The 25,430-nt window shown below is 38.4% G+C and overlaps 1 protein-coding gene across 12 annotated transcripts in view; it reads left to right on the top strand.

Moving 5' to 3' along the window:
• The window catches only part of CMAH (cytidine monophosphate-N-acetylneuraminic acid hydroxylase), a 377,256-nt gene that overhangs the window by 79,962 nt on the left and 271,864 nt on the right, over window positions 1-25,430 (top strand). For all 12 annotated transcript variants that reach the window (XR_010140614.1, XM_063725401.1, XM_054557301.2 and 9 more), the window contains 6 exons: window positions 13,275-13,384; window positions 14,602-14,792; window positions 18,215-18,362; window positions 18,736-18,817; window positions 19,604-19,741; window positions 21,833-21,968. Coding sequence is in view for 11 of the 12 variants with exons in the window: in XM_063725401.1 (XP_063581471.1) it covers window positions 13,275-13,384; window positions 14,602-14,792; window positions 18,215-18,362; window positions 18,736-18,817; window positions 19,604-19,741; window positions 21,833-21,968 (805 nt within the window). In the remaining variant the exon portion in view is untranslated. The remainder of the gene's footprint in view (window positions 1-13,274; window positions 13,385-14,601; window positions 14,793-18,214; window positions 18,363-18,735; window positions 18,818-19,603; window positions 19,742-21,832; window positions 21,969-25,430) is intronic.

The raw sequence follows: 25,430 nt of genomic DNA, 5'->3' as shown, positions 1-25,430 counted from the left end.
AATTTCCACTGAGAGGTCTGCTCTTGTCTGCAGCTGATCTGGATGGTTTTGGCAGCCATCAAGTGCAAAGTTTGCTCAACTTTAATTTTTCAGTCAGAATTGTGTAAGCTGAATCAATTAAGATGCCTATGGTGTTGGCTATTGTTTGTGCTGTTAGTTGTTAGTCCTCTTCATTTGGGGCATAAACAAGATTAATTTTTTCTTTGCAAATGGATACGGATGGTCTGCCATTGCAGGCTTCAACTTGAACGTTGTCTTCTCTCTTCTTAAAATGAGTTATCTATTTGCAAACTGCTAATTTCTTTGGGGTATACATGCACATGTAAAATTTTCAAAAAGTACAAAATTAAATAGAGTAAAAACTAAATTTTCTCTCCTTCTCTGATCCCTAGTCACCAAGTTCCCACTCTAGAAGCAACTACCATTATTATTTAGTTTCCTGTGGGTCCTCTAGAGGTATCTTTTGCATTTATAAACTAGTACATATTTATAATATCCCCTTCCGTAGTAGCAGACTATATACATTGTCCTCCACTTTGCTTTTTTTTCTGAATGGCTTCTTGAACTTAGAAAGTAAAAGAAAGATAATATTGAATATCCGTAACAAGCAAAGTGTTGACCCAGAAGCTGCTAGTGAGACTTCAACTTCTCTTTCCCTCCCATCCATTAATAAACACAGAGATTTCTATTTTGTACCTGGGCATGAGGGAGAAAAAGGAAGGGAAATTGGGTGATGAAGTCTGTGGTTTGTGGGGAGCTAAAAATGGGAATTGTTCTGGTCCATAGACCAGGCTGGACTGCCCAAGCTCAGGAAAGTGGCAATCAGAAAAATAATGGCACTATTTTTAGGAGCGAGTTGGAGGATTCACAGGAAGTAGGAGATGGCCAGAACTCGTTATCTGACAAAGAAGAGCCATTTCACGTCCTGGTGACCACATGTGGCACACAATTGGAGAGGAGGCTATTTCTTCTACCTACCCTTGGAACCTAGCAATGATCTGACATTCCTCAAACTCCTAGGCAGACAATGTGGAAGATTATAAGCCAGAGTAGGAAAAGAGGGAAAAGCAGACACCAAGCAGTTACAGATTGAGTTGTGGGCATGTGTGTAGCATGCTTTTGGGGAAGTCCCCAAAATACGTTCGGGACACTTGAAAAAGTGCTAATTTCTAGTCAGCAAAACAGTTGGGGCTCTTGCCATCATCATTTGTGCATAAAGACATAAAGATAGACTGCAACTTTATTTTATATTCTCAATCTGGTGAGGCCTGGGAAAATTGGGTTATATGTAAAAATGGAAAATGCTAAATATACAACATATGCAATACCTTGTAACAGGATGGTAAAATGGAAGTTGAGGTTGCAAAACAACAGATGCCCATTCCAAATTGAAGTTCTGAGAAAGGATTTACAAAGAGGCTGAGAACCAGTAGATCATTCTTAAATCCCTCACCCTTATAAGGAATACTAAAGCGTAGAAGAGGAGTTTGAAATACAACTTCTTAGGAAGAGTTATTTGGAAAGCTGTACTGATTGTCCATGCCCCTTGCAGGGGCAACTTCGGAGGGATGCCTGCCCCTCTCCTTAGGCCAGACTTTAGCTGGACCACCTAGAGAGTCTGACATGTGTTCTCCAAGGTTAAGTGACACGGTGGGCTGGTGTCTGATTCTCCCCTGAGAAATCTCAAGGGTGAAAGATTGGCCGTGCAGCTGTGACAGACAAGCTGAAGGAGAAGAGGTTGTGTTAGGCACACTGGCACTCCCAGAATTCAGTGGGGCTAGAACAGTTGAGTGTTTCCTATGGATGTGATGTGGACCATGAATGGGAGGCATAAACCTAGAGTCATTCTAGGTCCAAAAGACCTGCAGAGAAAAGTTGGATGTGTTGCTACATTGCTAGGGGCTAAGGAAAGCATAAGCAACCAGGTAGCATAGAGATACCCAGGTGCAGAGAACTTCAGGTGGGTGTTTCCAAGCAACTGGGCGGATTCTCGCAATAACCCACTGAGGTATCCCTTAGAATCAGCTTTAAGCAAAAGCCAAACCCAGATAGTGCTGCTGCTCCATGATCAAAGGACCCTTGCTCTCTTTCTTTAACTCTCCTTTTTCCTCCAGCTCCATGTCTGGAAGGGTCAGGAACCTTGGATGAAGGCATGAGGGGAGAGGAGGAATAGAAGCACTGGGTGAGGCCAGGCATGGTGGCTCACACCTGTAATCCCAACACTTTGGGAGGCCGAGGTGGGTGGATCACCTGAGGTCAGGAGTTTGAGACCAGCCTGGATAACATGGTGAAACCCTGTCTCTACTAAAAGTACAAAAAGTAGCTGAGTATGATGGTAGGCACCTGTAATCCCAGCTACTTGGGCGGCTGAGACAGGAGAATCGCTTGAACCCAATAGGCACAGAGGTTGCAGTTAGCCGAGATCACACCATTGCACTCGAGCCTATTTTTGATACACAAAGCAAAAAAAGCATGTTATAAACATTATAAATAGAATGATTCAATTATTTAAAAAATACATGCATAAGCACATGTGGGTGATATAAGGGCAGTTTTAGATTAGCTGTGAAGGGAGCTGAGCTGGAAGCTTCCTGGGCTATGCCTCCAGGCTGTGGACTTTGAATATAATACATTTAAATTTTTTTTTAGGCTCAAATTATTATAGGCATGCTATATAGGCTTGACCGCTATCACCCATGTGTCTCTGTGAGACCAACACCAAGTGCCTTTTTAAACAAGAGTGCGTTGCCAGCATTCTCCCAGTTCTCCTACAAACAAAGGTGTTACTTATTGAGGTATGTGTCCTTTGCCATTCACTACAAGGAAATAGAATGCTATTTTGGGAAGAGTTGCTACGTGTTTTGACTACAGATTCATCCTCCCTCCACGTCTCAAACAGGACACCTGGACCACTAGCTATTTTCTCCAGTGAACTCCACCCTGAATCTGTTGACTTAGCCCAGAAAGCCTGCCAGCTGCCTTATTACTAGGAGCTGATTATGTGTGCTGTACTAATACTGTTAAATTTATTTGACATAAAACTGATAATAGACATAGGTTTGGGTATAAACACTGTTAGTTTGTGTAAGTGAAAGGACAAGAGACTATCAACTTTATGAATATGTAACCAAGTAATCTACAACTGCTTAGGGGCTTTTATGAAAATCTCTAAATCTTTTGATCAAGACCTTTATAGAGACACTGTAGCAAAGTGTTAAGAGTGAAGGCAATGGGGCCTTCTCGCCTGGGTGCGGATCCAAGCTCCAATGCACAGTCTGGGGACACTGGGCAATTTAGTCAATCCCTTTGTGCTTTAATTTCTTCAAATGTGAAATAGAAATAATATTTTTAGTAGCCATCTTACAAAAAACGGGTTGTTGTAAAAAAATTTTTAATGCCTGTTAAATTCATGGTAGTTAGTACACAGAGCATAATTTATTTGTATACATATGTCTCAAATAATCTGCATATATCCTTGAGACTGGGACCACAGGAGCAGAAATGAGGGTTTTCCCTCCCAGCAGGAAGTTGGATGCACTGGAAAATTAGATTAAGGCTACTGTTAACCATCATGCAGGCAAAAGGCAGGGCCAGAGCTGGTAGCACGGCCAGTTGGGAGGACAGGAAATAACAAACTCTGGGAATTTCAGCCTTAGCTGGAGTGAAGACACTGCCACGAAGGGAACATTTGTTAACAGAGCTCACTTTTTAGTCCAGTGCTACCAACGCTGTAGGGATTTCATACCACATTCTGAGAAAGATAAGGGCTTGATCCACCTGGGGACATGTTATCAGTGATGAGCATCTGATTTCATTATTATTATAAAAAATAATATATGTTCATAATTAAAAAGTTGGAATTCAGAAAAGTAGAAGGAAGAATCTCATCTACACTTGCATCACCCAAAACATTTTAGAATGTTTTGTTCTGGTGGTTGCTGTCCTCCCTCTCCCCATCTCCCTCCTCCTTCCTTTTCTCTTTCTCCTCTTCTTCCTCTTAGTGAGAAATAAACTATGTATCACAAAATTTACCCTTTTAAACTGCACACATTAATCCTTTTTAAAAAAATATTCACACATTGTGCAACCACCACCACTATCTCATTCGAAAAAATGTTCTGCCACTCCCAAAAAAACCCTGTAAAGATTGTCAGTCCTCATTCCCCTTTTCTCCAAGACCCTGGCAACCACCAATCTTCTTTCTGTCTCTATGGATTTTCCTATTCTGAACATTTCATATATTGGAATAATACAATATGTGGCCTTTTGTGTGTGGCTTCTTTCACTTAGCATCATGTTTTCAAGATTCATCCATGTCATAGCATGTATTAGTACTTCATTTACTTCACTTTTATAGCTGAATAACATTCCTTGTAGGGATATACCACATTTTGGCTATGATGAATACTTTTCCTATGAATATTTATCTAATTTTTATGTGGGCATATGTTTTTTGTTCTCTTGGTTATAAACCTAGGAATGGAATTGCTGGACTATATGGTAACTCTATGTTTAACTTTGAGGAACTGTAAAACTGTTTTCAAAAGCACTGCATCATTTTACATTCTCATTAGCAATGTATGACTCTGTTTCTCCTCATCCTCACCAATACTTGTTATTGTCTGTCTGTCTTGTTGACATCTTTTGAAGCACAAAAGTTTTAAATTTTGATGACATCTAATTTTTTTACTTTGGACCTTGTGCTTCTGGTATCTAAAAAAGTATATGGTTAGAATAACTAAGTCTTTTATTCTAATATACTTATTAGACTAACACACACACACATAGATAATAGTCTAAGAAAGAGAGAGTCTAAGAAATATACCTATTTCTCTCACTCTGTCACCCAGGTTGGAGTGCAGTGGCATGATTACGGCTCACTCTAGCGTCTGCCTCCTGGGTTCAAGCAATCCTCCCATCTTGGCCTCCCAAGTAGCTGGGACTACAGGCACACACCACCATGTCTGGCTAATTTTTGTATCTTTTTGTAAAGAGAAGGTCAGACTATGTTGACCAGGCTGGTCTCAAACTCCTGGGCTCAAGAGATCTCCCCACCTCAGCCTCCTGAAATTCTGGGATTATAGATGTGAGCTACCACGTGTAGCCAGTCTAAGAAATATTATTTAAATTGCCTAATCCAAGGTCATGAAAATTTATTCCTATTGTTTTAAGAGTTTTATAGTTCTAGCTCTTATATTTAGGTCTTTGATTCATTTTGCATTAATTTTTGTACATTGTGTGATGTAGGGGCCCAAATTCATTCTTTCGCATGTGGATGAATTGCAGCACCATTTCATGACAGACTATTCTTTCCCCTATTGAATTGTTTTGGCATCTTTGTTGAAAAATCAATTTGATCATAAATATAACAGTTTATTTTGGGACTCTTTATTCCATTGATTTATATGTCTATCCTTCTACCCAGTTCCACACATTTTGATTACTGTAGCTTTGTAGTAAGTTTTTCAAATTGGGAATTGTGAGTCCTTCAATTTTATTTTCTTTTTAAATATAGCTTAGTTATTCTAGGCCAGCTTGTCTTGAGTCTTTAGGGTCAGCTTGTCAATTCCCAGGGGGTGAGGGATGGGGGGCAAAGCAGCTAGAATTGTGATTAAAATTGTGTTGACTTTGTGGATTAATTTAGGGAGTATTACTGTGTCCAGAATTGGTAGGTTCTCGGTCTCACCGACTTCAAGAATGAAGCCGCGGATCCTTGCGGTGAGTGTTACAGCTCTTAAGGTGGCACGTCTGGAGTTTGTTCTTTCTGATGTTCGGATGTGTTTGGAGTTTCTTCCTTCTGGTGGGTTCATAGTGTCACTGGCTCAGGAGTGAAGGTGCAGACCTTCGCGGTGAGCGTTACAGCTCTTAAGGCAGTGCGTCTGGAGTTGTTCGTTCCTCCCGATGGGCTCGTGGTCTCGCTGGGTTCAGGAGTGAAGCTGCAGATCTTCGCGGTGAGCGTTACAGCTCATAAAAGCAGCGTGGACCCAAAGAGTGAGCAGTAGCAAGATTTATTGTGAAGAGCGAACGAACAAAGCTTCCACAGTGTGGAAGGAGACCAGAGCGGGTTGCCACTGCTGGCTCGGGCAGCCTGCTTTTATTCTCTTATCTGGCCCCACTCACATCCCGCTGATTGGTAGAGCCCAGTGGCCTATTTTGACAGGGCGCTGATTGGTGCCTTTACAATCCCTGAGCTAGATACAAAGGTTCTCCATGTCCCCATCAGATTAGATACAGAGTTTCGACACACACGTTCTCCAAGACCAGAACAGCTAGATACAGAGTGTCGATTGGTGCACTCACAAACCCTGAGCTAGACACAGGGTGCTGATTGGTGTGTTTACAAATCTTGAGCTAGATACAGGGTGCCGATTGGTGTATTTACAATCCCTGAGCTAGACATAAAGGTTCTCCAAGGCCCCACCAGAGCAGCTAGATACAGAGTGTCGATTGGTGCACTCACAAACCTTGAGCTAAACACAAGGTGCTGATTGGTGTGTTTACAAACCTTGAGCTAGATACAGAGTGCCGATTGGTGTGTTTACAATCCCTGAGCTAGATATAAAGACTCTCCACCTCCTCACCAGACTCAGGGGACCAGCTGGCTTCACCCAGTGGATCCTGCACTGGGGCTGCAGGTGGAGCTGCCTGCCAGTCCTGCGCTGTGCGCTCGCACTCCTCAGCTGTTGGGTGGTCGATGGGACTGGGTGCCGTGGAGCAGGGGGTGGCGCTCCTTGGGGAGGCTCGGGCTGCACAGAAACCCACGGAGGCAGGGGAAGGCTCGGGCATGGTGGGCTGCAGTCCCGAGGCCTGCCCCGCGGGAAGGCAGCTAAGGCCCTGCGAGAAATCGAGCACAGTGCCAGTGGGCTGGTACTGCTGGGGGACCCAGTACACCCTCTGCAGCCGCTGGCCCGGGTGCTAATTCCCTCATTGCCTGGGGCCTGCAGGGCCGGCCGGCTGCTCCGAGTGCGGGGCCCGCCAAGCTCACGACCACGCGGAACTCCAGCTGGCCCGCAAGCGCGGCAGACAACCCCGGTTCCCGCTCGCGCCTCTCCCTCCACACCTCCCTGCAAGCTGAGGGAGTGGGCTCCGGCCTTGGCCAGCCCAGAAAGGGGCTCCCACAGTGCAGCGGTGGGCTGAAGGGCTTCTCAAGTGCCGCTAAAGTGGTAGCCCAGGCAGAGGAGGCACCGAGAGCGAGCGAGGGCTGTGAGGACTGCCAGCACGCTGTCACCTCTCATTACCATCTTATCAATACTCAGTCTTGATCCATGAACATGGAATGTCTATTAATTTATTAAGCCTTCTTTAATTTCTTTCAACCATATTTTGTAGTTCTCAGAGTATAAGTTTTATACTACTTTGATTAAATTTATTCCTAAGTATTTTATTCTTTTTGATGCTATTGTAAATGGAATTGTTTGTAAACTTTATTTAAAAATTAATGGCTAGCGTATAGAATATCGCTGATTTTCAAAATACCTTGTATCCTTTGAAGGTTTTAATAGTTTCATTTGTAGATATCTTAGGATGTCCTATATGCAAGATTGTGTCATCTGTGAATATAGACAGTTATCTTTTTCCTTTACAAACTGGATGCCTTTCATGTCATTTTCCTGTTCAGTTGCCTTGGCTAAAACCTCCATGTAGAAATGGAGGTTTTAGCCAAGGAAACTGCTTGTCTGGTTCCTGCTTTTAGGGGGAAAACAGCTGTCAGGTTTTCTTGGATGCCTTTTTTTTTTTTTTTTTTTTATGGAGTCTGGCTCTGTTGCCCAGGCAGAAGTGCAGTGGCGCAATATCTGCTCACTGCAACCTCCACCTCCCAGGTTCAAGAGATTCTCCTGCCTCAGCCTCCCAAGTAAATGGGATTACAGGCACGTGCCACCACACCCAGCTAATTTTTGTATTTTTAGTAGAGACGGGGTTTCACCATGTTGGCCAGGCTGGTTTCGAACTCCTGACCTCAAGTGATCTACCCACCTTGGCCTCCCAGAGTGCTGGGATTACAGGCATGAGCCACTATGCCCAGCCTATTCTTAGTTTTATGACAACGGGATGTTGGATTTTTGTCGAATGCCCTTTCTGTGTCAATTGAGATGATGATGTGGTTTCCCTCTTTGTTCTGTTAATACAGTGGGTTACATTGAATGATTTTCAAATGTTGAATCAGCCTTGCATCTTTCAAATATTGAACCAGTGTAGCATAAAGTCCACTTGGTCATGGTATATAGCTCTTTTTATTAATGTCATTAAATTATATTTGCTGATATTTTATTAAGACATTTTACATCTATATTGATAAGGAATATTAGTCTGTAGTTTTCTTGTGATGTCTTTAATTTTGATATCAGGGTAATACTGACCATATAAAGTGAGTTGGCAAAGGGCCCATATGCTTCTGTTTACTGAAAGAATTTGTGAAGGACTGGTGCTAATCCTACTTTAAACCTTTGGTCAGATTGACTAGTGAAACCATCTGGGCCTAGAGTTATCTTTGTGGGAAGCTTTTTGATTACTAGTTTAATCTCTTTACTTATAGGTCTGCTGATATTTTCTATTTCTTCTCAGGTCATTTTTGTTAATTTGTATCTTCATAGGAATTTTCCTATCTCAGTTATCTAATTTATTGGAGTACAATTGTTGATAGTATTCTCTTATAAACCTTTTCATTTCTGTAACATCAGTAGTAACGTCTACTCTTTCATTCTTAATTTTGGTAATTTAGTAATCTCTTTTTTCTTGGTCAGTCTAGCTAAAGATTTGTCAAGGTGTTGATCTTTTTGAAAAACTAACTTGTTTTTCATGATTTTTCTGTCATTTTTCTATTTTTGATTTCATTTCTAGTCTAATTTTTATTTCCTTTTCCTTACTTTGAGTTTGCTCTTATTTTTCTATTTAAGGTGGAAGATTAGGATTTTTGAGATATTTCTTCTTTTTTAAAATAGGTGTGCACAGGGATAAACTTTTATGCATGCACTGTTTTAGCTGTATTACATAAGTTTTGGCATATTGTGTTTTAGTTTTCATTTGTTTCAAAGTGTTCTTTAATTTCTCTTTTTATTTCTTAACCAATTTGTTATTTAGAAGTGTGTTGTTTGATTTACACATATTTGTGAATTTTGCAACTGTCTTCTCTTATTAATATATAATTTCATTTCAATGTGTTCAGAGAAGATATTTTAATTTTGATCCTTTTAATTTATTGAAACTTGTTTTATGGCCCAAGGTGAAGTGTTCTCTGTATGTCTATTAGGTACAGTCAGTTTATGGTGTTGTTCAAGTCTTCTATTCCCTGTTAATCTTCCATCTAACTGTTCCATTCTCTAGTTTTCTTGTTAGGCTTAATTTTTCAAACAGTTAGTTATTTTATGTAAACCATTTTTGCATCTTGTGAATATTATGATATTAGACATAATGTCAGATTCTATGCACATATAATTTTATGTTCACATTAAATATTAACTAATACATTTAGCCATTTTTCTGTTAGAATTTAAGATCATCATAGTTTTATTTAAAATTAAAACTGGTATTTTTGCATTTAAGAGCTTCTCTGTATTTGGAGTTGTTTCATAAGGTAGTTGAATTACTGGTAAAATAGTATGGCAATTAAAGCATTCACCACCAACACTTCATATACTTCAGCCTAAAGGTGGGCTTCACATGGCCCAATAGCCTCAATGTGAAAGTAATGGAAGAAATATAGGAGTATATTTCTGCAATCTAGAGATAGGGTGGCACTTCTTCACTCTTCGGATAACACTTCAAAAGTACAGCTCATAGGGCAAACAAAAATTTTAAATATGGATGAATATGATTTTATTAATGTGAGATTTCTGCTTAATGAAGGAGACCATGGACAAAATTAAAAGTGACAATTTGAGAGTTTTTTGCAATGTTTATAATCAACAAGGGATTAATATCAAGCATAAAGTAGGAAGTAATGCAAATTGACAAGAAAAAGACAGAAAACTCAAATAAAAAGGGAAGAAAGAGTATGAACTAGCATTTTACAGAATAAACCCAAAGGCTATTAAACATATGAAGATACTTACTAAACTAAGTAGTAATCAGAAAACTGCAAGTGAAGCAAGCAAGTTTCACTTTACATCATTTAGAGTGGTAAAAAGCTAGAAGCTAAGATGATGCCAAACGTTGTCAGAGATGTAGAAGTCCTCATCCATGTGATGGGAGTGTGGCTGTTGCAGCCATTCTGAAGAGTAATCTGGCAGTAACTAGCCAGGTGAGTTTTTTGTTTGTTGTTTTTGTTTCTTTTCGTTTTGTTTTGTTGTGTTGTTTTTAGGGCCAGGGACTTGCTATGTTGCCCAGGTTGGACTTGAACTCTTGGGCTCAAGTGATCCTCCTATCTCAGCCTCTCTAGAAGCTGGGAGTACAGGCATGTGCCACTGTGCCTAGCTCCTGATGAGGTTTATGAACATACTAGGATCCATAAATCCTGCTCTTGTTTATACCTCAAAGAAATTCTGCTGTGGCAGAATCTAGGAGTCTACCCCTGGGAGAGTGAATTTGTAAAATGTGGTAGACATGAACCATGGAATACTCAACTGCAGTTAGATGTGGGCTAGATGTACACATGGCAACATGATGGGTGTCAAAATCATAATGTTGAGTGAAAAACAGTAAGAAACAGACTGGAGACCTAATGCCATTTATATAAATTGCACACACACACAAAGTAATACATATTTTGCACAAAATTCAGAATGGTACCTTGGAGGGGAGGAAAATGAGAATGGGAACTGGAGATAAAGGGAATAAATAAGATTAAAAAGAAAAGAGCTTTGCATGGATCAAATACATGTCGTGAACTGGAAAGTATGACTAACACAACACTTTCCACTTGATGTCCTAAACGAATGAATGAATGAATGAGTTCATCCTATGTTCCTTCTTTAATATGTATAGCATTACCATCCATTCTTTGACAATGACAAATTTTTGCTCCCACTGACTGGTATATGAGCATGCCTTTTCTCCCCATACCTTACCAGCTCAGAACATTCTTAGTCTTTCAGACTGTTCTCATTTGAGGCAAAAATTGCATCTCATTGTTTTTACTTGCATTTTTCTATCAAATATGATGCTAATATTTCACTAAATATAGTTTGGCAAAATGAGTTTGCTAAATAGTTTTGGTGTTAGAACTTTTTCATTTTACATTTGTGTCTATTCAGTTTTTCCACTGGAATTATTCCCATTGCTGTTAAATTTAAAAGTTCGCTCATATTTGATATTCTATTTTATACATTTACATGGCTTGGTCTCTTTGTGTCCTTAATCAACTAGAATACTTAGAGAACTAATTGCCACAGCACCATGTTAAATGGTCCACATATTTATGATACTTTCTTTAGAATAAACAGTTAACATAATTAGGATCTACTTTTTGGCTGACCTAATGTCAATAATCAGTGATTTGATTATTATAGTTTTATGGTATGTCTTTGTTCCATTTTGCCTTCATTATTCTTCCTTAAAAAAGATTTTAGGGACTACCATTTGTTTGTTTTTCCTGGATAAAATTATAACCCAAATGATCTAGATTTTATCAGCTTGTAAGGTCAAATTAATAATACTATATTCTCATGAATTTATTTATAGTAGTTGGCAGATGTCACATTCTTCTTTGTTGCATCTATGCAATTTATCTTTGTGCAAGGAGCATAGAGATCTTTATGGTAATTGCTTCAGAACAATGATTAAGGGTTACAATTGCTTGTTGGCCTTTTGGCTAAGATCAAGTGAAGAATTACAGACTTATTTTTTTCTGCATCTCTTGAAAAAGAAAAATTATGAAGAAGGAGTAGGTATCAGTGCAAGAGTTTCCTGAGGGTCTCCCATAACACAATTGTATTTTTCTAACGAGTTTGCTATTATATAGGTTTGTTTGTCCTACAATGAACTTTTAAAGTTCTATATATTCCTTTAAGTATAAAATAATTACCATAATAATACTATTATTTATTAAATGCCTGCTCTGTTCCAAGCATGGTGCTAGACACTTTAGGATCTATTATTTCATCTAATCTCCATGACAACTCTATGAAGGTATGTATCATAATTTTATAGATCAGAAAACTGAGGCTCAGGATACTGCTAATAAGCAGCAGAAATAGGATTCCCACCCAGATATTCCCAAAGCCAGCATTTTTTCTAGTTCATGACTCTAATTTCCAGTAATCATATAACCTTGAAATAATAATGTGTACTTTTATTATACCACTTGCATTTTCAGGAACATAGTTCAATAATAATGGCATTCTTTATGTATTCCTGATTTTATTAAGAAAGCCATTTGTGTTTTACCATTAAATAAGGTGATAGTTATGACTAAGAAAAATATTTTTATTACATTTCTTAAGCAATGTTTAAAAGGTATTAAAAATTCAGTGAACAGCCATGTACCCAGCACCCAGCTTAAGACATAAAACATTAATAACAGAATATCTTTATATATCTTTCCTTGATTGTATCACATATCCCCCCACCCATGCCCTGGAGGTAATCACTTTTTTTAATGGGGCTTCAGGATAGCTATTCTCTATTCCCTAAGCTTTACTGAGGTATAATTAATTAACAGAATTGTATACAAATGCTCCTCAGCTTACACATGGTGTTAAGTCCTGATAAACTCATCATAAGTTGAAAGTACTATAAGTCAAAATGTAGTTAATACACCTAGCCTACCAAGCATCGTAGCTTAGCCTAACCTACCGTATGCATGCTCAGAACACGTACATTAGCCTGCAGTTGGGCACAATCACCTGGCAACACGGTCCACTGTAGAGTATCTGGTGTTTACCCTTGTGATTGCACATGGCTGACTGGGAGCTGCACCCGCTGCAGCTTCCCAGCATCTTACTGTGTATCACTAGCCCAGAAAAGATAAAAATTCAGAGTATGGTTTCTACTGAATGTGTGTCATTTTTGCAGATCAGATGCCCCTCCCTGTGCATTCCCATAGCGCCTCGAAGTCATCTCTATCAATCATTCATTTAGTCATAAGGAAGTCTTGTTTGTATATGTGTATCACTGACATGACTGAGACCTCATAAGTTCTATAAGTGCCATATGAATAAAGAAATGAATTGGTGTTCATCTTAAGTTGTAGTCTCTGCAGATATTGCTTGATCTAAGGGAGTGTTGCCCTTTGTTTTGATTTTCCTTTGATTTTTGGAAGACCGTGCATTTCTATTTCAGTGTTGCTTTTAAAAAGCCATTTTTGTCATTAATCCAGATTTGTTCTCATTTGATTCTAGTTGTTGAAATGGATGAAAACAACAGACTTTTACTTTTAGAACTGAATCCTCCTAACCCTTGGGACTTACAGCCCAGATCTCCTGAAGAGTTGGCTTTTGGAGAAGTCCAGGTAAGGAGATATTAAAAGGATATTATTAAAAACAAAAATGTGACCAAGATGTCCATTTAACATCTATATCTGTAAACATCCTATATTACCTTGAATACTCTTTGAGATGGGTATTTAGGACATATGGTAAAAAGTCATATGATAAAACAAATTCTTTAAGGAACCCCCAGAACTTGGCAGGGATTACAAGGAAAAAAACAACACAAAACTTTGGGAAAAGTCCCTAAGGAAACTCATGCAAAACTATTTGAGATTACCCTTGATGCCAGATCACTACTGGATAGAATGGCTAGTTGTATTTTCCAGCTTTAGAAAAGGATTTCCTTCAGAGGAAACACTTTAATAGTTTGGGAGAGGTACACGATCAAAAATTTATTTTTCTGTGTATTTAGGAAGTTTGAGTGTATTTGGGCAGCTAATTTTAAGGAAACAAATGAGAACCTGCCTGGAATAGACATAATAAAAACTAATCTATGCCTTGACCTTTCCTCACCCACTTTGTTGGCTTTTCACATGACATTCCTGCTATCTCATCTCTGCTTCTCAATACATTCCTTTTCTATGGAGGTGCCAGGCTGTGGCAAGAGAATGAGGAATGGATTTGGAATCCCCATGGTGCCAGTCTCTAAGTCATTGTTTGTATCCATTCTTAGAGGACCTTGGCATCCAGAAGGAGTAATTATTTAACAGGTAATTTAGAATAAAAAGTCTTGCAAGCCTGTTTAGCCAGTTGTCAGTTGAGTCTGCGTGGCTATGCCAACCCACCAAACTCACGAGAATCATCCATTCATATTGCTATTCACAGCCACTCTGGCATTTAAATCCCCAAATGTTTGTGATAACATCTCTAACTGCCTTTCCTTGTAAGGTATGCTTTAAAGGACTGGTCACAAAATATATTCTTCAGTGTGGACTGTAAATAAATGTTTAGGAACTAATTTAAATAAACTGAAACTAGGTAAACCAATTGGTTTGTCATCTAAAACTAACCATGAGAATTTATATTTGAATAGTCATGACCTGTGCTGGGAACTGTGTTCTATGAAACACAGCTCTTTTTGGGTTGTATTTGAGTCCAAGATTTTGCCTGATCATGCTTAGAAGCAAAGTACTCCAACCTGTGTACTATGTCAGCCACCCAAACCAAACATTTCAGTTCATTGTTGCTGACCAGTAATGAATGATTCAGTAATAGGGATCTCACTCTCTTTTAACAGATAACATATCTCACTCATGCCTGCATGGACCTCAAGTTAGGAGACAAGAGAATGGTGTTTGACCCTTGGTTAATCGGTCCTGCTTTTGCCCGAGGATGGTGGTTGCTCCATGAGCCTCCATCTGATTGGCTGGAGAGGCTGTGCCAGGCAGACCTCATTTACATCAGTCATCTGCACTCGGACCACCTGAGGTAATGAAGTCCTGAGCACACAACTCCTAAGCTCATGCTGCAGGAAAGGCATCAAATGTTCTCCGATTCTTTTGCGATCACTGCTCACTTTGAAGTAGGTTCAGTTGGGATGATGAAAAAAGGACTAATTAAGATAAATATTTATATTTGCATAGAAAGTTTATACTTTTAAAACTGTTTCTAGAAAGACAAATATGGTATGTTCTAACTTATAAGTGGGAACTAAATAATGTGCACAAATAGGTGTAGAGAGTAGAATGACAGACACTGGAGGTTTAGAAAGGTGAGGGTGTAGGAAGTAGGTGAATGATGAGAAATTATTTAATGGATAAAATGTACATGATTAGGATTAATAATGCTCTGATTTCACCACTGTGCAATCTTTGGTTGTAACAAAATTACACTTGTGCCCCATAAAATTATACAAATAGAAAAGCATTTCTACACTTTACACCATTGGGAGTGAGGAAGGAGCTATTGTAAGGAAGCAGAGGAGGATGAATAACCGTCTCACTTCCCACCCTAAGGCAACACACATTTTCTATAAAGGGCCAGAGTGTAAATATTTTAGGCTTTGCAAGCCATACAGTGAGAGTTGCAACCACTCAACCCTGCTGTTGTAGCCCAAAAGCAGCCATAGATGGTCCTGAATAAGACTGACTGTGTTCCAATCAAATTTTATTTATGGATAGTGACATGTGAATATCATATAATTTTCATGTGTTACAAAATATCATTGTCCTTTTGAAAAGGTTAAAAACCATCCCCTCAGCTGTAGGCAAGCTTCAAGAGAAAAAAGAAGCCACCCTTAGCTTGCAAGGTTGTACATAAACAAGTAGCAGCAGATTGGATTCGGCCCACACATGGTTTGCCAAGCCCTGATTTATAGTATCCTAACACTAAACACCCAATGTAGTAATCCTGACTGACCCTCACCCAACATTTCATTGGAACCAGAGTAATATGATACTAATGACAGCAACTGAAATTTTCCCTGACCCAGACAATTAAAAAGGAGGGAGAAAGGAGGACTTTAAGAAACCACACGTATTTGCAAATGTACCGAGCTATTAGAAGAGGGAAGCTCATATTCTCAATTCCTTTGCTTAACTATAGGGTCATATTTCTTCATCGTTATTTTGAAATTTGTATCACTTCTGCTGGATTGCCAGTATAAACACATAGCAATGCCCGTAATGTGCTACTCAAGCAATTCGACCCTACATGACAAAATGGTTAGGGATAACATGTTGGTTGCTGGTTGACTGGCCCCTTGATTTTTTATTCTAAAGCATATGGGAACACTAAAGTGTGGATATGCTCTGATTTATTTTTCAGGGAAGTGTTTTTTTTTTAATTAACTGATTTAGTAACAAATTGCCTGCAACACACTTCTTAACTGATCACAACCCCCTAGGATACTGTGGTACTACAATTAAAATTCTACTTTATACGATACCTTTGTCCCACACTACCTCCTGGAACTATACTTGCATAATTTCAGGATTACAAGAGCCCTGAGTTCATTTGTTGTACAATAACAGTAATGTGTGGTAGTAATTTTGTATAGCTTGTGTAGGGACAACAGCACATAAATGATGTGATTGCTTTATAGTGTCTAAGATGCAATTACCTAAAGTCTTAATGAGAGACATTCTATGGGAATACAATAAATTTAGGAAGGGTAAGAACTTTTAGGGAGGGTAAGAACTCATTTAGTTGAGTTACTCTGTAACTACTGTCCTGAAAACCAATTTAGTTTCATTTCAGGGGCTTGTGTGGACAGTTGTCATGCATTAAAACAACAGTTTTCAACTATAGTATCACAACACATTGGTTGTGTAGTGTGTTGCAGATAGTTTATTATTGAAAAGGGGCCAAAGCCTGTGATTTTTACTCCGTTGGGTCTATTTCCTTGATAGACCCTTACTTTTCGACTCTTGCCTAATCAACTAATAAACATCAAGATTGCTTGCCCCTGACCCTTCTGTCTGACCTTTATTTACTGAATAAAGCCTCCCTGATTTACAAAAAACAAGGGAAAAGGCCAGTGTACTTTGGTGGATTGCCAGTAAGAATTATTAGCAATTGAAAAATCCAAAGCAATAAACATCCATTTTAGAATAACTTATCGTAACTCCCAAAGTGCTTTAAAATGCAGGATTTCGTTGCTGAACCCAGAGATTGAAGGTACATTCAAAGAATCATTGATTTTTTGAATCTTTTGTTTTTTGGGGAGAAACCTTGTTGCTTCCCTCACTTCCTTCCAGATTCTACTTATTTGGATAGCTTTTAACGCAATGCTGGAACTTGGATATTAGTACAGCTAAGTGCTGATATGCAGATTTTTAAAATACTTTTCCTATGATTATATATCTTATTTTGCCTGATCTCATACTCTGTGTACAAGTCTGATTCTTAAACCAGATAGTATGTTCATTAAAGTTAGAAAGTTTCTTCTTATAGAAGAAGCACTAGGTTTAGAATCAGAAAACCCAAATTTGAATACCAGTTTACTGTGTGTTATATATTTCTGAATGTTTCCTCATCTACAAAAACAAAAAATTCATAGCTTTTTTGTAAGAATTGAATAACATAGTATGTAAAACTGCCCCAGCACCAAGTCTGAAATATAATAGATGTGTAATCATTTGTTTGTTTATTCAACTTTCTACCACACCCTACAGTGGTATAATAACTCTGTTATATAATGAATGCTCAATAAATAAAAGCTGACTTAATATGTCTAGACAGTCAAAAATACTTGCATGATTGATTGTGCACTGAGTTGGGATTACTACAAATGTTGGATGTAGTTCCTCAACAGTAAATTTTACTGTCTTGCCTAGCTGGTAATTCTGTCCCTCCTTAAGGATAAATAATATAGTCTGTGAAAGTGTGGCTCTGATATACAAAATATATTATTTATCCTTCAAAAGGGACAGAATCTTTGAAGGTTGAAAAACCGACCCCCAAAATGGTCCTGAGATGTGGGCTTTTGTCCTGTACTATGTCCCAGTCCTCTCTCTTACTGAGAGCTACTGCTTGAGGAATGCAAAGAAATGAGGATCTCCATGATCCTCATTTCTTTCCTCTACAGCATGACTTTTTCTCGTCTGTGCCTACTGTTAGAACTACCCCTCCTTCAAGCAGCGTCACTGTGGAAAATGGAACTTGCCTACCTGGTTGACGTCCACACCATAAGCATATGATATGTTCTGACCACAAAGATGAATCCCCTCAGAATCTCCCTTCACTTTCAGTCATCCTTGAACAGAAACTTTTCTCTGGACTCTGGTGAGAGTCCAGTTTTTCAATTCCTCACTTCTCGGTCAATATGTTGGTATAAGGAACAAACTGTCTCTCATACTAGATGACACTATTTTTTTCTCTTTTCAACCTTTCCATCTGTCTTATCCTAGTTACCCCACATTGAAAAAGCTTGCTGGGAGAAGACCAGATATTCCCATTTATGTTGGAAACACAGAAAGGCCTGTATTTTGGAATCTGAATCAGAGCGGTGTCCAGTTGACTAATATCAACATCGTGCCATTTGGAATATGGCAGCAGGTCAGAAATCTGTTTTCTTTCCATACTTTCCAGTTATGCTTTCTGGGATGAATGTTAGGTGAGATAGTCACCATAAGATTAAGGAAAAAATGGGTCAATGTGGTATGTCTCTGATACTGCATAAACACAACCTCTATTTGAGCTTCAAATGTTAGGCAGACTGTCCTGGGCAAAGATGATTTTCTTTCCATTAACCCATACTATTATAGTACAACTTTACAGAACAGGTAATAAATCTAGTTCTGAATAAGGAAATTTCTTCAAATGTGAGGTTCAGTTGACCAGTCTTTCCAGAACAGTGATTACTTTCTCAAATATTGAATTAAAAACCAAACTGAAATTCACAGTTGTTGGTTTTATTGTTAAATTCCAGGTGGACAAAAATCTTCGATTCATGATCTTGATGGACGGTGTTCATCCTGAGATGGACACTTGCATTATTGTGGAGTACAAAGGTATGTTTTTATCCCCATTGATAATGAAAAATAGAAAACATTCTTAATAGGAAGGATAGTAATATCTATATGAAATTTCATCACATGTTCATCTTTTAGCTCCATTTTGAAAGAATATAGCGTGTTATATCCTTGTTCTAGAAATATGGAGCTATCTTTCAAATAATTTTTCCAGAAAACAAATTAGAAATAATGTCATCTAGATAGTGACAGGAGCAAAGCTTTCTTTCATAAGGCAATAGATATTTTACATTCCACCTATAGTGATTTCTTCAAAACTATGTTTATTAAATAAATGTCTTTTATTACTTTCACCTAGAAATATCATGTAATATAATCATGCACTGCTTTTCATATGAAAAGATGGCCTTACTGCCCCAACAATCATTTGAATATGCGCTTTGCATGTAATTTGCAAAAGGTACAGGGAAGTATGTTAATCCACTCTTTTCTGATCCTTTGGGCTCAACACCTGGAAAAAGTTGACCGAAGAAAGCAGTCTCTCTATGAGCTAGAGTGGAATTAAGGTAAATGTCTTCATGAGACACCTAGTATCCACCAAGTCAAATGGGATGAATGTAGTCACTTGAAAATTCAGAAAATATACTATTTAAAGCTTTAAGTTTTAAAATCTTACTGTTTGTTTTTCCTTTGATATAATCAATTCTTCTATAATCAAATAAGTTCAATTATACAGACTGTATACAGAAGTCCTTGTCTTGGAATTCAAACCATGGGTGTTCAAGATTTCACGTTGAATACCTATACCTCTTTGTTTCTCCACAGGTCATAAAATACTCAATACAGTGGACTGCACCAGACCCAATGGGGGAAGACTGCCTATGAAGGTTGCTCTAATGATGAGTGATTTTGCTGGAGGAGCATCAGGCTTTCCAATGACTTTCAGTGGTGGAAAATTTACGGGTAACATTTTGTATGAAAGTGATACCAAGTAACACGCATGGCACATTGCTAAATGCTGTAAGAGTAAATACAAATGTAATTGAGACATGATCCCTCCCCACAAGAAGCATGCAATCTTACTGGGAAACCAGACTTGTAAGTTGCAGATTACAAACTAAGGTTTCTAGCTCAAAACATGATGGAGCATGAAGGAAACGTTGAGATCTGAGAGCACCTCAGGAGGAGCCAAGAAAAAGAATCATTTGGGTTCACCATGTAGACCATAGAGCAGAACAGGAAAGGCCTGAAGTGGGTCATCCAGGCTTAGGTGCTCTTGGAATATGGTTCCTAATGGGGTGTGTGCAACCTCAATGTAGACACATCCCCTTGGCACTGTGGATGCTCATATCAGGGAGCAGTGCGCCCAGAGGAGGGTCCTCTAGTTGGGGACCTCTCGTGCACCCAGAGGAGGGTCCTCTGGTTTTGGGGTCTTAGGTAGGAGCCCTTCTGCTCTGGGTCCAAGAGTGGGGTTGGGGTTGACATGGGGGAAGTGTGTATCCTCAACACACTTCCCCCATGTATTGTAAGTGCTCAATACATGTCCACTTAATAAATTAATGTATCTGATAAGTGATCCTCTCTAACAGTGTGGCAGAAAATGCCCTGCTTTGCAATATGAAGATAACCTTTGTCCCGTTCTTTGCTTTCTTCTCTAAGTCTATATTCATTGCCTCCCAGAGTGTGTAACCACATGAGAAATAGAGGGAAGTTTCTGTCCTTAAGAAGTAAAAAGTGTGACTGGGAAGGTAAAACATACTTATTAAGGGTTAACTAGCATCATCCCATTCTGTGTGATGGTGAGTTTGTGTGTGTGTGCACATGTGCGTGAGTACACACATATACATTTAAAAAGGTCTTGAATATACCAAAATGTTATGTCTAGGTGATGGGTAGCTTGTATATTTTTTCTGTATCCTTGTCTGTGTTTGTCAAATTTCATAGAAACAATAACAGTAACAGCTCCCTGACCTTGTACCCTATATGCTCTGCGTCCTGTCTAATTCCTCAAGTTCCTTCACTGCCTGTCACTCTGATGCTTGCTATATATCAGCCCATCCTGCTTTTCGTTTCTTAGACCCAAAGTGTCAAATGCACACCTGCCCTGGGTCTTTGCATTTGCTGTTTCCATTGCCTGGAGTGCAGCTGGCCCTGATTTGCATGTGACCAGAAACTTCTCATCTATGTCTCAACTCAAATGTCATCTCTTCACTGACCATCCTGTCTAATGATTCCCTCCATCTCATCCCACTCACCCCAGCCACTCTCTGTTCCGTTGCCCTGTTTTATTTTCTTCATGGTGCATCACTCTTTGCAATGACTTTATTTACTTGTTCATTATTTGCTTCTCTCACTAGAATGAACACTCCATGAGAGCAGGGACCTGCTTTGCCTTGTTCACCACTTTATTCCCAGTGGCTAGAACCACGTCTGACACAGAGTAGGTGTACAACAAATATTGGTTACGTGAATGAATAAGCAAATGAACAGCGCTGTGAGAGGGGCATCATGACTCCATTTACAGAGAAGATACAGACATGGAGAAGTTAGGTAGTTTGCCCAAGGCTGCCCAACCAGTAAGTGGTGGGTCAGGATTTTCATCTTAACTAACTCCAACATCATGTTCTTAATCACTGTGTATTGTCAGATTATGTTGAACACACCTGTTATAATCTACAAATATAATGAAGCCATTTCCATGTTAGTAAAGAGTTAACAATTTCAAGAATTACAATGCCCTTAAAATGTGCATGCACAGCAACTACAATTATGCATCCTACCCTGTGTATTCAGCTAGGGTCCGAATGAATTGCCATATACAAGGAGAAAGCTCGGTGCCTTTGGCTGGCTTGGTAACATTTTCCTAGTAACCAATTGAAATTTCCAAGATAAAAACTCCAGGGAAATCCTCCACTAATGACATGGAGTCTTGTTCTATTTCTGCCTTAGTTACCTATCAATTTTATCTCCTGAAAGAGTTCCAATCTGCTAGAACATGTGTTTTTCTGGGATTTTCCAGCAGAGGAGACTCTAATCTAAATCTTGTCATTTCAGAGGAATGGAAAGCCCAATTCATTAAAACAGAAAGGAAGAAACTCCTGAACTACAAGGCTCAGCTGGTGAAGAACCTGCAACCCCGAATTTATTGTCCCTTTGCTGGGTATTTTGTGGAATCTCACCCATCAGACAAGTATGGCTAGACACTTTGTACATTTTTACATACAACTTAACGTGTGGTGGAATGAGCGACTTTGCTGTGAAAGCAGTGTGACATGAGAAGGAAAGTGATTAGTAGGTGTCTGGAACTTTTTAACAAGCTGCTGGAGAACACAGAGCATGAATAAAAGTTATACTTGGCAGCCAGGAACTCTTTCAGGAGATAAAATAACAGATAGATATTCTCCGAAAGGATCCCAGGAAAGAGGATGGCAACTGCCATTTATTATGTGCCAGGAAGTGAACTGGGGACTTTTAACTAAGCCATCTAAGTTAATCTCCCAATAGCACTATGCATAGGAAGGGGGTATTGTTCCTTTTTTGCAGATAGGGAATCTGAAACTCAGAAAGGTCAAGGGACGTGCCCAAAGTCACTCTGTTGGAAACATGAGTTGAGAATGGAACCCTGGTATGCTTAGTTCCAAAGCTCTTTTCTCTATACCATACTGCATTCCAGAATAGAATTATGTCATTATCAGATTGAAGCTGTCTTCTCATGTTTTGGGTATCTAATGTGGTTTTTTCTTGCAGCAATATAACTTCTGCAAATGCTATGAATCACCACCAATTTATGGAATTGTTGAAAGAAATAAAAGACCATGAATTTGATCTTGTCCCCTTTGCCAATGCTCGGTTAAGTCAAGAAAACCTACATGATTAATTTCAAGATTTTCTTGAAACAAAAGAATTGCTTGCCAAATATGCAGGAATCAAAGATAAAATCTGGCAGGGTGGTTTGTTTTTTAATCTGATATCACAATGCCTATGGAAAAACTCATTTTGAATCTCATCCTAAGTCTGACTCCAGCGTCATGCTGTTAATCACTGTGTACTGTCAGATTATGTTGAACACACCTTGTGTTTGAACACAATGAAAGGAAAAGCTTAATTGTGACTTAGTTATACGAGAAGAAATATTTTATTAGGTTCCTAGAGCTGTTGTAACAAAGGAACATAATAAACTGGGTCATGTAACAAAAATTTGTTACAACAGCCCTAGGAACCTATTACAATTTTTGTTAACAAACATTTGTTAAGTTCTAGGGGTCAGAAGTTTGAAATAAGGTGTGGGCTGAGCCATGGTCCATTTAAAGCTGCTGGGGAAGGATTGGTTCCCGGCCCTCTCCCAGCCTCTGGTTGCCTCAGACACTCCTTGGCTTGTAGATGACCATCTTTACTCTGTCTCTTCACATGGCATTTTCCCTGTGTGCCTATCTGTGTCCAAATTTTCCTTTTTCTATAAAGACATTAGTCAGATTGTTTTAGAGCCCACCTACATGACCTCATTTTCACTTGATTACCTCCATAAGGACCCTATCTCCAAATAAGGTCACATTCTGAGGTACTAGGAATTAGGACTTTAACATTTCATTTTTGAGGGGAAAACAACTCATCACACGTATTTATGTTAAAATGGAAACTTTTCATGGCACCAATTAATAAGTTTTATACATTTTTAAAAAACCAATATGCAGATTTTATTTTTAATTGACAGCATTAAAGTTCACTGCAAAGTTGAGTAAAATTTGAAGAATGTTTCATTAGTATTGATAATTTATAGTTGAGTTTTGATTTATGTAATACCCTTTTGAATTCAATGGTAATATTAATGAGTTGACACAAAAGTTAGTGAATTTACTAAACTTGGACAGGCATAGTTTTGAAACTGTTATGCTTTTGCTTCAAAGCCAAATCAGTTCTTCTTAAAAAAAAAATATGAACCAGTTGTGTCAATGTGGATTTGAATGTTACATGAAAGTACATTTTTAGTACTTGCTTCTTTTTATTGGGAAACTTTTTGGGTATGTGTGGAACAACTTGAGCATGAGAAGCTACTTTTTGAACTATACATTTTATAAAATCTATAGATCAAGTCTTTCTGATGAAAATGTAGGATCTAAATTGAGATGTACTGTTTAAAATATACATTGGATTCCAAAGACTTGATATGCAGAAAAGAATGCACAATATCTCAATAATTTTTAAAAATTGATTTCATATTAACATATTTGGATCGAGTTAAGTAAAATCTATTAATTTTACCTGTTACTTTGTACTTTTTTAATGTTGCTACTAGAAAATTTAAAATTACACATGCTTGAATTGTATTTCTATTGAACAGAGTTTAATAATTTTTGGCACCATAGACCTTTTAATAGAGTAAAATCTTCGCTGTATAGAACTTCTGGGAACTTGGGCATTCTAAATAGTGAAATCATGCTAGGTAGCAAAATTTTCTGGATAGGTATAGTTTATCTCTCTAGATGTGAAAATTTTATGATTTAGGTATAATTGTCTTCTCAGAAAGAGTATTAGAACATGATTGATCTTTTCTTGATACCATGGATTCATCATTTCAAAGTTTTAGAATGTAATATAACAGCTTGATGTTCCTAAAGTTCACTGGAGGATGTTATAACAGGATATGTTCTAGTCCATTGAGCTGTTTGCCCCTGCACTAAACAGCCCCAGGCAGTAAAGCATTATATCTGCTTGTTACTGTTTTGCTAAGTTAGTGATCATTCTTCACTGCTGTAACAAATCTTTACCAGCAGTCTCAATCCTTCTCTTTGATTTGCTGCTTCTAGCCACCTAAGTAATTAAGTCAAAAATTAACTTACTTTCACTTTTTGTACATATGCTTGTGAGAGAGGCCCTGAGCAACTCTCCTAGTGAAGGACTGCTAGAAGCCTCACTCATGGATTACACTCCAAGGAAAAAGAATCATTTTCTCAAATCAAAGCAATTTCGGTTCAAATAATGCGAAAGAGAATCCTTGTTGCAGTTTTTTCTCTCACTAACCTCTCACCACTTTGCCCCACAAGCGTATGCAGTTTCCAGAACATGCACAGCAGAACAGGGAAATCAAAGCCCTGGCTTTTCAACCAGAAGATGAAGGGGACACCTGGGAGGCAGAAAATAATGGAGAGATTTCAGATAGAGGAGGCTTAGGAAAGTGAGCCCATAAAATTATGGATAAACTCCTGGGTTAACTCCAAAGCTGCACTGTGCATGTGGATCTGACCCTAAACAGGATATCAAACAGAGTACATATGCTAAAAACTACAAAACAGATGAAAGAAATCAAAGACTCTAATTAGATAGATGGAACAGCATACTATATTCATGAATTGGATGTTCAATATAGTTCATATTTTAATTATCCCCAAATTTATAGATTCAGTACAATGCCCATCAAAATCCCAGCAGGATATTTTGTGGATCTAGATAATGTCTAAAATTTATAGGAAAGGCAAAGGAATTAGACTAATCAAAATAATTCTGTAATAGAAGAATGAAATTAGAGGAACATATTCTCTAATTTTAAGATGAGCTATAAAGCTGCAGTAATCAAGATAGTGTGATACTGGTGAAGGAATAGACACAGACATCAATGGAACAGAATAGTCCAGAAATAGATCCCCACAAATATGGC

Source organism: Pongo abelii, chromosome 5 (assembly GCF_028885655.2).
Source record: "Pongo abelii isolate AG06213 chromosome 5, NHGRI_mPonAbe1-v2.0_pri, whole genome shotgun sequence".
Classification (NCBI taxonomy): Eukaryota; Metazoa; Chordata; class Mammalia; order Primates; family Hominidae; genus Pongo; species Pongo abelii.
This window is presented reverse-complemented; position numbering and strand designations above follow the sequence as displayed.